Below are 15046 nucleotides of genomic sequence, written 5' to 3'. Positions count from 1 at the left end.
ATATGCATTAATATTTGCAATTTGATCTAAAAAAGCTGGTTAAGATTTGTCACTTTATTAAATACTCAAAATAACCAACCTCTTCACCAAATCTTGAATTCACATAAACTTCTAATTTCATAGGCACATAAACTGCAACTGTTAAAATAAATTTGCCTCTGAAAGAAATGAATAGCTCTAACTATAGTAGACACGTTACTCATAGTATGTTCCATGGATTTGCAAAACACTTTCTTATATTGACTTAGCCTAAGATCCCTTCATCAAAAATATATACAAGGTGAAATATTTAGAATCTTACCTGTAACAAGAAAGCTGCATCTCCCAGCTCCAGCTTCATTTATGATGCTACAATTATAAACCCCATAGTTCTCATTGGAAAGACTCTTCACTGGGTATTCTGTGTACTCTTGAGAGTCAAACTGACCCGTCCGTAATAATTTATTGCCTAAGCGCCACTCATAGGTCAGTACCCGTATTGGATATGCTCTCAGAACCCGGCAGCTCATAGTAATACTTCGATCTTGTCCTTGCCGGATCTCCAGGAATGCTGGCTCCACAGCAGGAGGATCTGTAGAAGACATGTTAAAACAGATGAAACACGTGGTTTGCAATAAGCCAGGAGCTATTATTATTGTGAGAAGCTATTTTTAAGAGCACATCTAGCAACAGGGAAGGAGTTAGAGGTGGGTGGAGAACAAACCAGGAACTTCAGCTTGGAATGGGAAATGGGAAACATCATTTACAGACTGTGGGCAGTGAATGAAATTCATTGCTTTGAAAAAGCATTTGCAGGTGAAAGTAGCAGAGTTCATTTTTCCTTTCTAGCTACTTCCCAGAACGAAATATTATGACTATGTTTGGTTTATATTGTCAGCAACCAGTTGATGTCTTTGCTGTAAAACACAGAATCTTCAAACTAGCATAAGACTTTGAAACAGATAAAGCCATGGGTTCAAGTTGGTGAATTCTAATTATTCTTAGTTTGGCTTCTGAGTATCTGTTATTTAACAAAATAGGTAGCACAAATATATAATTTTTTAAAAAATATTTTATTTATTTATTTGATAGAGAGACATCACAAGTAGGCAGAGAGGCAGGCAGAGAGAGAGGGAAGAAGCAGGCTCCCTGCCGAGCAGAGAGCCCAATTCGGGGCTCGATCCCAGGACCCCGAGATCATGACCTGAGCTGAAGGCAGAGGCTTTAACCCACTGAGCCACCCAGGCCCCCCACAAATATATAATTTTCTAAATTATTTTGTCTGAACTGCTTTGACTCAAAGACATAATATTCATGTGTCTTAAGCAAACTCTGCAAATTATACCACAGGTGGACATGGTTTCTAACTCACTGCAATGATTCACTTACATGTTTTAATTGTGATTGTTTTCCGTATAATAAAAACTTGCTACATCAGATACCTAACTTTTTTGTATTTGACAGAAAGATTTCTATAAAGTGTTACATGCTTCTCTCATTATGTAGAATATACAAAATATAATCCTTTTCTTAATGACTCCCAGTAGTTAAATAGCAATTACTTCCTTGACACGAATGTTGGGGTTCATTTAATCAAATAAGATAGGAAACTACTCAGGTTTGCACTGCACAGCATAACTGCATCCTTAACTAGATGTGTATGACATCCTCTTGAGTTGTGCAGTATAAAAACCATACAAATCTACTTGGCATCCCTTCCATCAAGATGCTAAAAGGTTTTAGGACAGCCACACCAAATGTGCCCTCCAATATTCTTTACATGTTATCTCATCTACTTTCTATACTATTGCTGTCTTTTCTCATTGCCTATCTGTTGACTGGCCTTTCTTGCTTCTTTCAATAAAAATGTTAAAACTATCTTACTAAATTTCATTTTACTCATAAATTCAATTTTTGAGCTCTTCCTTTGTAAGCGTTAAGAATTTTTAAAAAAATAAATGAGAAAAAAATTCCTGTCTGCATGTAATTTATGAGGCATGTAATATGCCTAATACAATAGGCAGATATTTAAATTGCTGATTTACAAAACTGAAAGACAAAAAACAATTCTCGGGTAGAAAGTAAAGAAGTGAGTAACACTATGAGGACTGACCATGCAAGGCATCTCAAGGAATGTGATACTTGAGTTTTACCTTCCAGCATAAGTAGGAAATGGTGAGGTGGGTAAGCAATAAGAGAGAACATCCCAGGTAAGGAGATTAATATGCTCAGAGGTAAAAAGAAGAAGAAAGAGAGGAGGGGGCTTTCAGAGAAGTATAAATTAATTAGCATAGCTGGTACACAAGAGTGCATGAGAGCTCAGGAAGAAATAAAGATGGGAAGAAAGAGACTCTATTCAAGGATTCTTGAATGTCACGACACGGAGTGTCAGTTTTATTCTGTTGGCATTGACAATCATTAATTTTTTCTATTGTATCTCATAATCCCCTTCATTTAATCCATCCCCTACCCCTTTTTCTGTTACCTCTCTGTTTCCTGCATCCATGAGAAGTCTTTTTCTGTTTTGTCAGATTCCACATGTAAATGAAATCATATGGTATTTGTCTTTGACTTATTTCACTTAGTATAATACCCTCTAAGTCCATCTATTTATTTTAATGAAGGCTTTATTGACTAAACCAATCTTTTAGAAAGAATATTGTGGCAGATAGGAGGAGTACAGACCTCAAAGGGAAGAGTCTGGCCACAGAGAAATTGAGAACATCATTGTTAAGAGACTGAACTAAGGCAATGTCAGTGAAACCACAAATGATATTTTAGATAGTGAGGTAAATAATGGTGCCAGTGATGAAGATGGGGAAAGGAGGAGAGGTAGTTTAGGGTACAGTGGATGTGTTGAACTTGTGCACCTGCTAGTCACACAGTAGGGATACCTAGTTGGCAAGTGTTTCTTCATTTACAAATATACAGGGTATTTTTTATTATCTCTTCTTTCTGATTTTTTAATTTAATCATGGTTAGAGAAGAAAATAGACCATATGCTTTCAATCATCTGAAATTTGTTGAAACATGATTTATAGTCCAATATATAATTGATTTTTGTCATATGTATGCTTGCAAAGAAGGAATAGTCTGCGATTTAGGGATGTGATGTGGTGTTGGGGGTCAAGTCTGACAAATGAGTTGTCCAAATCATCTATGCAGTTGTTGGGTTTTTACCCCATTTATGGTGGTTAAACACTTCCAAAAGGGTAGGAGTTTAAAAAACATTCTTATAGTTATATCTCCTTTTTGATTTATATATTTTGAGGTTACACTAGTAAGTACATACAAATTTAAAATTTATTTTATTGGTGAATTGAAGTTATCATTTTGCAACTTATTATTTAAAACTCGATTTTTTCTGAATTAATATAGTTACCCTGACATTCACTTAGTAGTTGCATTTATGTCTTTTCCAGCCTTTTAAAGTTCTACTATCCTTATACTTTACAAGCATCTCTTTTAAACAGCATGTGGTTATAATCTATTTTTTTCAAGAAAGTCTGGAAATCTTTTTATTTTACTGAAAGCATTTAATACTTTATTTACATTTACTATGACTATTGATATATTTGAGTAGAAATGTACCTTTCTGTTCTGTACTTTTTATTTTGTTTTGTGATCTTTTTTCTTTGTCTCCTTTCAGATTTATGGATTGAATGATTATTCCAACTCTTTTCCTGCTACTAATTTTAATTCTCTTTTCTTCTCTTAAAACCTATTGGGCATTACTAAAATGTTAAACCTGTGCAATTTTTTAGAATTGTCCAGATATATGCCGACTCATTTCCCTTTAAATCCTTCTTTCATTACAGACCACACAAATCCACGATCAATTTTCAAATATTATCTAAAGTACATCATTTAGAATTATCTTTAGTGACCTTTCTGATCTTGATTTTCTGAAAATACATATTTTAACCTTATTCTTAAAAGATGCTTTCCTTGTACATAGGATTAGAGGTTGGCAGTTATTTTCTTTCAGTATGTTAGGACACCATTCTACCATCTTTAGATGGCCATTACTGCTGTAGGGAAGTAAGCTCAAATTTTCACACTTTGAAGTCACTGTGCTTTTTTTCTACAGCTACTTTCAAATGTTTTTACCTTTGATGTTCTACAGCTTCAATATAATATTTTTAAGTAGAGATTTCTTTGTACTTAACAGTTTGTGATTTGCTGGATTTTAAGACCTGTTGATTTAAGTATGATGTCCTTCATCTAAGAAATTTCTGGAAAATCTCACCATTAACTCTTAAATAATACCTGTGCTCTTTTCTTTCTATCATCACTTGAGCATCTTTTGCATTCTCTATTTTATGCCTCTTATATTCTCCCAACTTTTCCATTTTTGCTTTTCCTGTATTGCATTATGAACAAATTCTTCTGAACATGCTAAATCCATCCACTGTGTTTTTAATTACAAGAACAAGGCTTTCATTTATAAGTATTCCGTATAGTTCTTTTGTATACCTGTTATGCCATTACTTTAGTACTTTCTCATTACCTGCAAACATAGTAAGGTTTGTCTCTTATTTCTTTAAACAAAGTGATTGTTTTATACTGTTGGATATTTCCAATTATGATTTTAAAGATGTTTTTCTGTTGGCCTTCTCTCAGGGTAATTTCTCTCCGTGTATTCTTGGTTAATTTTGATTATGTGCTATTCGTTGGTCTTTAAAAATACTTATGTTCTTTAAAAATATATTTTTAAAAATAAACTCTTTAATGTCTAAGATGATTTTTTTTTTTCCTCTAGAGAGATTTGTGTCTATAGGCAGCTACTGACATCAATGTCTAGGATCACATTAATCTAAGTTCCTGGCTTAAGGTCTTACTTTAATCAACGAGGTGATATGAATTTGAGTTAAAAATGCAGATAAGAGGGGGCACCTGGATGGCTCAGTGGGTTAAAGCCTCTGCCTTCAGCTTAGGTCATGATCCCAGGGTCCTGGGATCGAGCCCCGCATCTGGCTCTCTGCGCTGCAGGGAGCCTGCTTCCTCCTTTCTCTCTCTGCCTACCTGCGATCTCTCTGTCAAATAAATAAATAAAATCTTTTAAAAAATCCAGATAAGAGGCAGTTTGTGATTATAATGTAAAGTATGTATTCCCACATCATCCCTACTCTGCTCACTTCAAAGGCAAATTTCTTAGAAGTAGGAATGTGTAGACTGGGTTTATTTGTACTTTACTCTTTTCCTATGGATACAGTCTTTTGAGTTCCCACGTCTATGGGTAGAATTTTCCCCCAGGAAATACTCTGGGTTTGGAATTTTGTACCCCTTGGCCAAAATGCCAGCACAACTGAAGCTCAAATTCACCCTTGTCAGCAAATGCTCTCAGGGCAAAATCAGCCTCATTGTCCAGCTTTCTTAAAAATTTGACATCGTATTTTTAAAATAAACATTTTAATGCTTTTAGTAGTATTTTTAGTAACTTCCTAGCACCTTTGGTTGTTTGCATTGGAAAGGTGATGTAGAATATTTTGTCCAACATATGCCCAGAATCACACCTGTCTTTGATAACCAAGTAGAAATACAGATATAAAGCTCAAAATGGAGGCCTGACTTCAGGATACGGTTTTGTTAAGACAGCTCATAATGAGTATAAACAAAGAAACGTAAAATACCAAATTTGGATTTACTCCTGAATATAGTCACTTATGGGGTTAGAGGAAAATAAAAGCTACTACAGGATAATCAATATAAATAAGCAGAGAGATATGTGGATCCAGAGAGTTTTATTACAAAATTAAAAGATTTGAATGCTTTAAAGAAATGAAGTAATAAAATGTGCCAAATGTGAATAATACAGAACTTTAGATTGAAAAAAATATATGTATAGACAAGTTTAATACCATAAATGATTATAGCAAAAGTATTTTCTATTTAGTATATACAATGTGTGTTGTAGATTTTTGGCATATGAAGGGATGGCTGAATAGTAGAGATCAGGAATGATACCTCTTTGTTCGATAATATTGTCTATGATGAGAAAAGAAACTTTTCTATTAACTCTATCTTCAAAATATATCAGGAGTTTATACATTTCTCTCAGTCTCCACTGCCACTATTAACTCTTACATGGACTACTTCGAATGTCCTGCAATAGCCTTCTACCAGGCCAATGTGCTTCTTTTTTTGACCTCCTAGTTCTCAGATACTGGCCACATATTCTCTCACAGGAGAAATCACCTCTTGTTATTCTCCTGTTTAGAACACTTTATGGACTCACCTCCGCTTGTTAATCAGGCCTACAAGCTCCTGCATGTTCTGGATCTGACCATACTCTCAACCATTCTTATCTTAGTTATTCTGTTTCAGAAGCATAGGCTTTCTTCCTATTTCTGTATGAGAAGCCCTTTCTGGATTCTAGACTTTCTTCCCCAAATGTTCTTTCCTTCACTTTTTCCATGGCTGCATTATTCTCATTGTTTGTATTTTACCTCTTCAGAAAGCCTACTCTGGACTAACAATTAGTAATGCATCTCTCCTACTATTAATAATAATTAATTATTGCTTAGCAGCATTATTTGTTCATATCCAGTTCATGTAAGTTCCATTATAAAGGGACTTAAAACTCCCTTCATTGCACAGCCTCTGTATCCTCTGTATATGAGCATTATAGCTAGTACCAGATCATTACTGAATGCATAAAAAAAGAAAAGAACAAATGAATGACATAAAAGAGTAAAGATGTCTAAAAGATCTTCAATATTCCTTCCATCAAGACCTGGGTTCTATGTCTACTCTATGGATTCTGTGTTTACCTTGACCAATAAAATAGATCAAAACTAATGCTCCATCATTTTCTAGGCTCAGGCCACAGCAGACTGAGAGTTTCACTTTCTATGTCTTAAAATACTTATTCTGGGAGCCCAGAACCATGAAATAAGTCCAACTACCTTACTAAAGAAACCATCTCAAGGGGCCCTGATATTATACTGAGAAGGAAAGGGCAGAGTTAAGGTCAGCCTTCCAGTCATCCCCACCAAGGTTCCAGACATGTGAGGCCATCTTCAACCTTCCAGACCAGACCAGCTGCCTGCAAAACACCATCAAGCAACCCAGATAATAGCACATGAAACAGAGAAAGAGCCCAGGCAGGTTCTCTTCAAATTCTTGACTAGTAGGGAGTAGATAATTATATATAATGAAGTGTGATTATTTTAATCTCCTAGGTATCAAGAGTAGTTTGCTACACAATAATAGGTAACTGACACAATACTCTGAGCCTACAAAACTCTGTTTAATATTGAGTACATACTTAGTGAGTGAGGCAAAATGAGAAATGGACAGGCAATGGAGAGGACACAGTTTAAGCAACAGATCCTGGGGTCCAAGTTGGTTCCAGAAGGAAATACACTTAGAAGGAAACTAATGGGGGAAGACAATCAATGGATTGAATTACTAGGACAATTTAAAAATCTGAAAAGCAAGTACACTGAGAACAATGGAGTCAGGAGGCCAGAAAGGTACAGTCGATAAACAGAATTGGTTGGAATTTAATATTTCAGAGGTAGGGAAATTTGGAATGATTATAAGATCAGAGATATATTCACTGGAATGCAAAGCTGAAGTGAAATGGATATTAATGGTACTAGAGTCAAATGCAAATATGTTAAGTAAATACACATTTACTCTCATTATATTTGCATTTGTCTAACAGCGTTTGCAACTATTTATCTTTCTTCTTATAAGTTTGTTTTTAAATGGCAAAGGTCAAAATGTAATTAATTGCACTTACCAGGGAAATATCCTAAAATCCATATTTACTTTTTGTATGAGTGATTTTCTGTGGGAATTCTTTAAATGTATCTGACCTATTAGATTATTTCAAATAAGGGATTGTTTATACCCTCAGTATATGTGAATGTGTCATTCATCCAAACCTAGAAGATTCAGTCCACTCATTTATTAACAGCCTATAAAAACATTTGCTAGTGTTGAGCTAAATATCTTCAAACACAGTGTACTTTCATAAAGTTCAACAGAGTCTGATTTGGAAAGCATCCTTAAATGAAAGTAATCATTACTGTTATTTAATAGAATGCCGAAACTACCTGGATTTGGGGTGGTTCCATAATCTCAAAATAAGTGAGAAAATGTGAAACTGAGCACACTCACTGTAATCCAGTCACATTTGCCTATGGAAAAATTCTGTGATATAAGGTTCACTTTAAGCAAGCTGGATATTATTAACCTCAGCATTTCATTCCTTGGAATACCCAGTGAGAAGAGACCTACACAGTTGGATTAAATGGTGTAGTGCGAAGACTTTAAATATGATGAAAGAAAGCTTCAGGTATGAAAAAAGTCAAGAGTTCACTATTCTGATGAAGTAAAAAGCATGAACATTTAATTTTAAGGAACTATAAGTAAAAAAAATATATATATATGGTGAGAAAAAAATCCACTTAGATAGGAAGGACTCTTCAGGAGAAATAAATAGGTAATTGTGTTCTGCTCAGTTGAACAAATGATTCTAAAATTATACCATTATATTCTAAAAATATACCATTATAGTATACTAAATGTGTTCACTTATGTTAGTAACCTCTGGTTCAACCATCTTGTTAAACCATCTCCCTGCATATATACTGAAGGGTGACGGTAATAAAAATAATTATATATGTTGATATTAAATATTGACTGAGTTCTAGGGACTGTGTAAATATATTCACATGATTTATCTTTTTACAGCAAAAACTCATTTTCTAAAAGACAGTGAGGCATAGAGACATTAAGCAAAGTTACCAGGCTAAAAAGTAGCAGCATAAGGATTCAAGCAAGCTGATCTGACTCCAGAGAGCAGGTTCCTAACTATAACCTATGCTTCATTCTTCCCAATTACAAACACTATCAATTTTTCCTGATTTAGTGCTCTCTCACAATGTTTCCTTTGGAAACATTGGTTATTAAGGTTATTAATGAAAATATACATTGGTCTATTCACACTGTCATTTAGAATGTATAAACCTGAATAGGTCAAAAATGGGAATTATGTTTTATAGAAGGCATAAAAGTATTGTAATAAAACTGCTAGGCTAAAGGAAAAAAGTGTTATTAATGATGGATTTCAAACCAGATTCAAAATGTTGTGTATATAACAAAGTACTTCATAAAAATGAATTTCTGTGTTATCCATGTATTAATATATATAATGACTGCAAGCAGAAGATTAGCTATCTGGCAGTAAAGGTGTAACATTTTACAGTTATTAAGGATTTTGATTGGAATAAAATTATTAAGTATAAAGTGCACACAATCAGATTTTTGGTATTTATTATTCTTTTATCTACTGGTTCCAGATGTCTGGCAAATGTTCCAAGTAGGGTATGGCTCTAAATCTTTAAATCCATATACAAATGTCTAACTTATTTGGAAAGAGTAACCTATGAAAACATCCAACTATAGAGAAATGTACATTAGTGTTTATTTCTTAATAAGGGGATCAGAGATGAGTTCATGATTTCTTTTAACACTGCGTATGAATAAAATTTTACCTCTATTTCTTAAAAACAATTTCCAGGTTCTCATGAGCACCAGAACTATAAACAAAGCAATACTTTTGATTTACACAAATAATAAAAGACATTTAAGTCTATAATAAACAAACTTTCAAGCTAATTTTTAAAAATGTTAATATAACCCATTTTTAAGTCTTTAAGGGAGTGCAAGACCATTGATGTTAAATAAGTATAGAACTATCTTCAGTTTAATTATAGTTAAAAGAAGAAATAAATAGTCACCTGTTTGGAGAACTTCCATTTATGTGTGATCTTAGTTATTTAATTCTTAGAGAGGTCGCTGCTAAACATGTACACACTAGGGTCATTTTTTCTAAAGTCATTTCTGCTCAAGCCAAATACCTGTCTAATGAAATACTTGTCTGTTCTTTGCTGTTGTTTATGGAGATCTGGGGAAATTGTGCTGTTAATAATAATAATTTTAAAAATCTAGTACTTAGGTGGAAAATCCAGGAGTTTGAGTGTTAAGTTAGTGAATTAAATTCTTCTGTTGTCCAATAAAAATAGTGAAGTTGCTACTTTTATTGTAGGACAACCTTTCCTTCTGTGTCTGTGTGTGTACTTCTCTTAAATCTTTTCCTGGTCTTGCAGCAGTTATATCCATCTTATTGGTAAGGACACTAAAATTCAGAAATGATTATGAGTAACCTGTTTATGCAGTGAGAAACACCAAGCATATATGAACCTAGGCCAATTTACCTTCAAAATGTTAGCAATTTAGAATTTACCATGTGATTTCTCTAAGCATTAAGCTATTAGAAGGATATGGATTCAAAAGATCCTCATTTGTATCAAGCACATAAATAGAGAATTTTTAGATAATGCTGGGTACATGATGATATATTAGGGGATTAAATGCAAATGAATAAAAAAATGACTCCTGTTAACATGCTATTTACAATCTTAGTATAAAGGGAATATCTTAATATATGTAAGTAAGCACAATTTAATATGAACAAGGAATATGTGAGTTTGTATGAGGCAATAGCTGATTAACTGCTGTAGTATAATGGGAAATATATGTTTGATCTTTGTTCTTGATTCCTGGCACAGAGTTCCTAAAACTCTTCGAATTTCCTGAGTGATAAGAGTGAGCTTTGTTAATTATGACAAGCACCTTTCAACCACACAGAAATTTATGCTAATGAAGTGAACCTCAACCAGCCTCTAGGTAAGGATGTGGAATATGGGCTGGTTTCCAGAAAGATAAAGCCAGGATTTGAAGATTAGAACTTTCCACCCCATCCTCTCACCTCCAGGAAGGGAGGAGAGGCTGGAGATTAGAGACTTAGTTCAAGTACTACTAGGTAATGATTTAATCAATTATGCCTACATAATGAGACATCCATTAAAAATGCCTCATCAACGGAGTTAGGGGAGTTTCCAGGTTGGTAAACAAACGTGGTAAACACATGTGCTGGAAGAATGGTGCCTTTGCAAAGAGAAAGGAATCTCTCAACTACCCCTCTTCCTCATCCCACACCTTGCTCTACGCATCTCTTTCACTTGGTTGTTTCCGAGCTACATCCTTTATAATAAACTGGTACACTTAAGGAAAATGTTTTCCTGAGTTCTATGAGGTGTTCAGCAAATTATCAAACTTGGAAGGGGAGGAGGTCTTGGGAACTATCAAAATTGCTGCTGGATGGTGAGAAGTATGGCTGGCAATTGGGAATTGTATCTGGTCTGACATGCAGCTAATGTTGCAGGACTGAGCCCATCATTAACTGCTGGGATCTTCACTAACTCCAGGCAATTAGCGTTGGCATTGAATTGAATTTTGGACTCCCAGAGGTTTCAAAGAATCAGAGGATTGGTGTTGGGAAACACACTACTTATTTGGTGTCAGAAAGAATAAGAGAATTGCTCGACCAGGTCTTAAAATAAGCCCGAATTAATTCAGCAGAGAAAGATATGAAAAAGGATGGACTTAGAAAAAGGTACTGGTAATTCTGTAGGGTTTGACTAAGTGTATATCTAAAAATGGAGAATAAAAGAACACTTTTAGGATTAATCTACTCTGTGCGGCTGTACAAGCACATTTCACATACTTATGACCTCATTTAATCCTTACAACAATTTTATCTGTCTATCTGTCTATCTATCTATAATATTTTTAGAGAGTGAGAGCACATGAGCAGGAGGGGCAGAGGAAGAAGGAGAGAATCTTCAGCAGGCTCCCCACTGAGCATGGAGCTGACTCAGTTTTGATCTCAAGGCCCAGAGATTAGGACCTAAGCCAAAATCAAGAGTCCAGTGCTTGATGAAGTGAGCCACTCAGGCAACCCTTCATGGCAACCTTTTACAGTTATATTATGATCTCCATCTTACATATAAGGAAGCTAAATCTGGGAAGTTGAATTCTGGAGCATCCTACACAATACAAGTGATACACTTTAGATCCCAAACTGCTTGAATTCAAAGTCTGTGTTCTTTCCAACACAGCAACTAAAGGAAGCAGTATCAAAAGCAAATTATAGTGAAGTGTGTAAACTTGGCGATTCATAGACCTGTACCCCTGGGGCTAATAGTACACTATATGTTAATAAAAAATTTAAAAAAGCAAATTACAAATTAGTCTTTAGCATAATGTTAGTCTACCTCAGAAGTTGGCAATATAGGGGAATGTAGTTTAAAAAACAAAATTGTCTATAACATTTGTGAACCATTGGCAGGAAAGCAACACCAAAGATTTGGTAATACACTTTACAAAATTAGTGTTTATTGTTCACACACATTTTGAGATTGTTGGTAACTATTACCTCACATCCTTAACAGTTTTCTCTGCAAGATAGAATTCTGGAATTATGGTGCAAATTATTAAATTGTTATGCTACTGAAAATGTGTGTATATTTGTATTATCGATACAAGGCATATGATGAATAATCTATAGAACCACTGCATTGCTTCCTCATAACAAGAGTGATAGTATACTTAGTACTCCCGTTTTACGAAAACTTTGCTTTATAAGATTAATAGATACTATTTACTATTTAGCCATACTGTTTCTAGGCCTAAAAGAAAGTGAAGAATAAACGAATTCTGGATAATCCAAGGAAGTTTTTTGTAATAGAACTGATTTCATTTGGGGGGTATTTTTAATTGATTAAATCAGCCCTAAAATCTACTCTGATTTTTCTTTTATGGCCTTTTAGAGCTTAACTGTGTGTCCATATAACTGAACAAAGTGATTTAAAAGCTAAAATACTTCCATAAAAGCTGGAAACTTAACTCAGAGCAACAAAGTCAAATGGAGTCCTCAGTGAAGAAGCAGAAGAAATGCTAGAAACTAAGTCCTCGAAACCTCGATCCTTTCTGTCCTTTGTATTCATTAATGCCAGGGATAGCTCAGAAACATAAGCAATAAGGATCATTTTAATATAACTAGCCTTCTAACTAATTCTAAGTCAACCAGGAAGGCCAATTAAGCAGAACAACCTTCTCAGAAATTGAAACTGCAATCCACAATTGTGCTGATGTCTGATTTACAATGCATAGTGAATGACAAAAATAAGTGACTGAATTTGACAGGTTTTGAATCTGGACTATAGAGTATCATGTCATGTAACTATCCTGGTGTTTTAAAAATTAATATATGTTATAAAAGTTCAGTTTCACAATCAGTCCAGTTTAAAATAAAACTGAACACAAATAGAATAATTTCTTCCACTACCACCTCAGAATAAGTTTTATGACTGAACAAAGAACCCATCTAATGTTCACTTTCATTTAATAGAAGAAGAATCTGCATTCAGAAGCTGCAACAACGTATGAATTATCACAAAGCCAATTCTCAGAACTTTTGGACAGAAGCTTACATTTTATACATAGTTTTAAGTTCAGGAGGTGAAATTCAGTTAATTGTTTTCTGAAAGGATGCACCATTCCTGATGGAATTAAAGGGAAATGAAGATATCTATACAGTATTGGTGCTGACATAGAAAATTAAACTTTGAATAAATTAAAATAAAAATCATTGAATATTGTGGTTCTGGTATGAAAATAAGATACTGGGAAAAGGGATGTGGATTTATAGATATGACTTGGGGACTCCTCTAGCACATGCACTGGGGATGTTTAGAAAAGAAGACCGGACATTGGAAACAGGAAAGTGAAGTAAGCAGAAAGCAAGGTAAGAGAGCACGGTTTACACAGATTTTGGCAACAATAAAGGAAACAAAGGAACAGTTATGGTGCTCAATACAGTAGAAGTCCTGCATTTTTAAGGAAGGAGAAATGGTTATATGATAATAGCACCAATTAAGTAAGCATGAATGAGGTTTGTCTAATAAAAATATATTTAAAATGTTGCATTTTCTATCTGGAAGTTCATTATATGTAGCTATTTCATATGTTGATTGTTCTTTTTGAATCACTGGATTTTACTTAAAAAAATAGATGTCTACTTTGACAAATGAAATGTAAATTCATTCACCCTTTATAAATCAGATATATAGATAATATAGATCATTAACATGATAGTGAACTTAGTATATAAGAAATCTTCAGAAATAAAGAGGGGGATTCAATGAAGAATTATCCTGGAAAATCTTGATATAAAATAATGAAGCTTAATCTAGTCCAAAAGTAGATGATATGTTGCTTTAGTCTTGGTAGGAAAGAGCTAAAAAAAATGGTCTCCAACACCAAAAATATTAGTGAGTAGAAGTTGCATGGTTTTCGGTTTTTGCTCTTCACTTCCTTCAGTGTTTTTATATTTAGTAGATACTTTAGTTATCTTATTTTCTATGAAGGTTAAAGACAGTCTTCATGTACATGTATTTATACACAAAATATTTTCAACAAAAACAACAAACAAATAAGAAAACAAAACCAAAATGATTATAATTCCAGTGGCTACAAAACTATATTATTAAATATAGTTGTAGTTCTAATATGCAAATAAGATACATTGTTTTAATTTACTTGTCTGCCTTATAATAACAAAGATGAACACTCTCGTGAAAAGATTGTTAAGAACAACCACTTATACCGAGAAAATACTTAAATTAATATATCATTCTAATTTGGGCATCAAAATGGCTTCTTCATTTATTATAATTTGATGAGAACATTTAGCATACAGTAGGCCCCTCTTATTGTGGTTTGCATGATCCTGTTTCAATTACCTGCAGTCAACCACCATCCTGAAGGATATGAGACATAAGGTCAGACAAAAGGTCAATAGGAGCCTAAGGCTACATCACAATGCCTGTGTCATTCACCTCACTTCATCTCAGTATTGACAGTTTATCATCTCGCATCATCACAAGAAGGTGGGTGAGTACAGTGTAAGAAGATATTTTTTTTGAGAGGGAGAAATAGAGGAACAGAGAAGACACAGAAATCACATTCACATATCTTTTACTAACAGTTTATTGTTACAATTGTTTTATTTTATCATTAGCTGTTAATTTTTCTTACAATTTCTAAACTGAACTTTATCATAGATATCTATATATACAAAAAGCATCATAATATAGGGTTTGGTATCATCTACAGTTTCATCCACTGGGGATCTTGGAATGTATTC

The 15046-nt window shown here is 34.0% G+C and overlaps 1 protein-coding gene across 1 annotated transcript in view; it reads right to left on the bottom strand.

The window, feature by feature from the left end:
- MDGA2 (MAM domain containing glycosylphosphatidylinositol anchor 2) overlaps positions 1-15046 on the bottom strand; it is an 845496-nt gene that overhangs the window by 136342 nt on the left and 694108 nt on the right. Inside the window, exon 9 of the mRNA XM_044231999.1 lies at positions 302-571. Within this exon, the coding sequence (XP_044087934.1) occupies positions 302-571 (270 nt within the window). The remainder of the gene's footprint in view (positions 1-301; positions 572-15046) is intronic.

This window comes from Neovison vison, chromosome 13, assembly GCF_020171115.1.
Source record: "Neovison vison isolate M4711 chromosome 13, ASM_NN_V1, whole genome shotgun sequence".
Classification (NCBI taxonomy): Eukaryota; Metazoa; Chordata; class Mammalia; order Carnivora; family Mustelidae; genus Neogale; species Neogale vison.
Note: the sequence above shows the minus strand (reverse complement) of the source record. Positions and strands in the feature narration are given on the sequence as shown.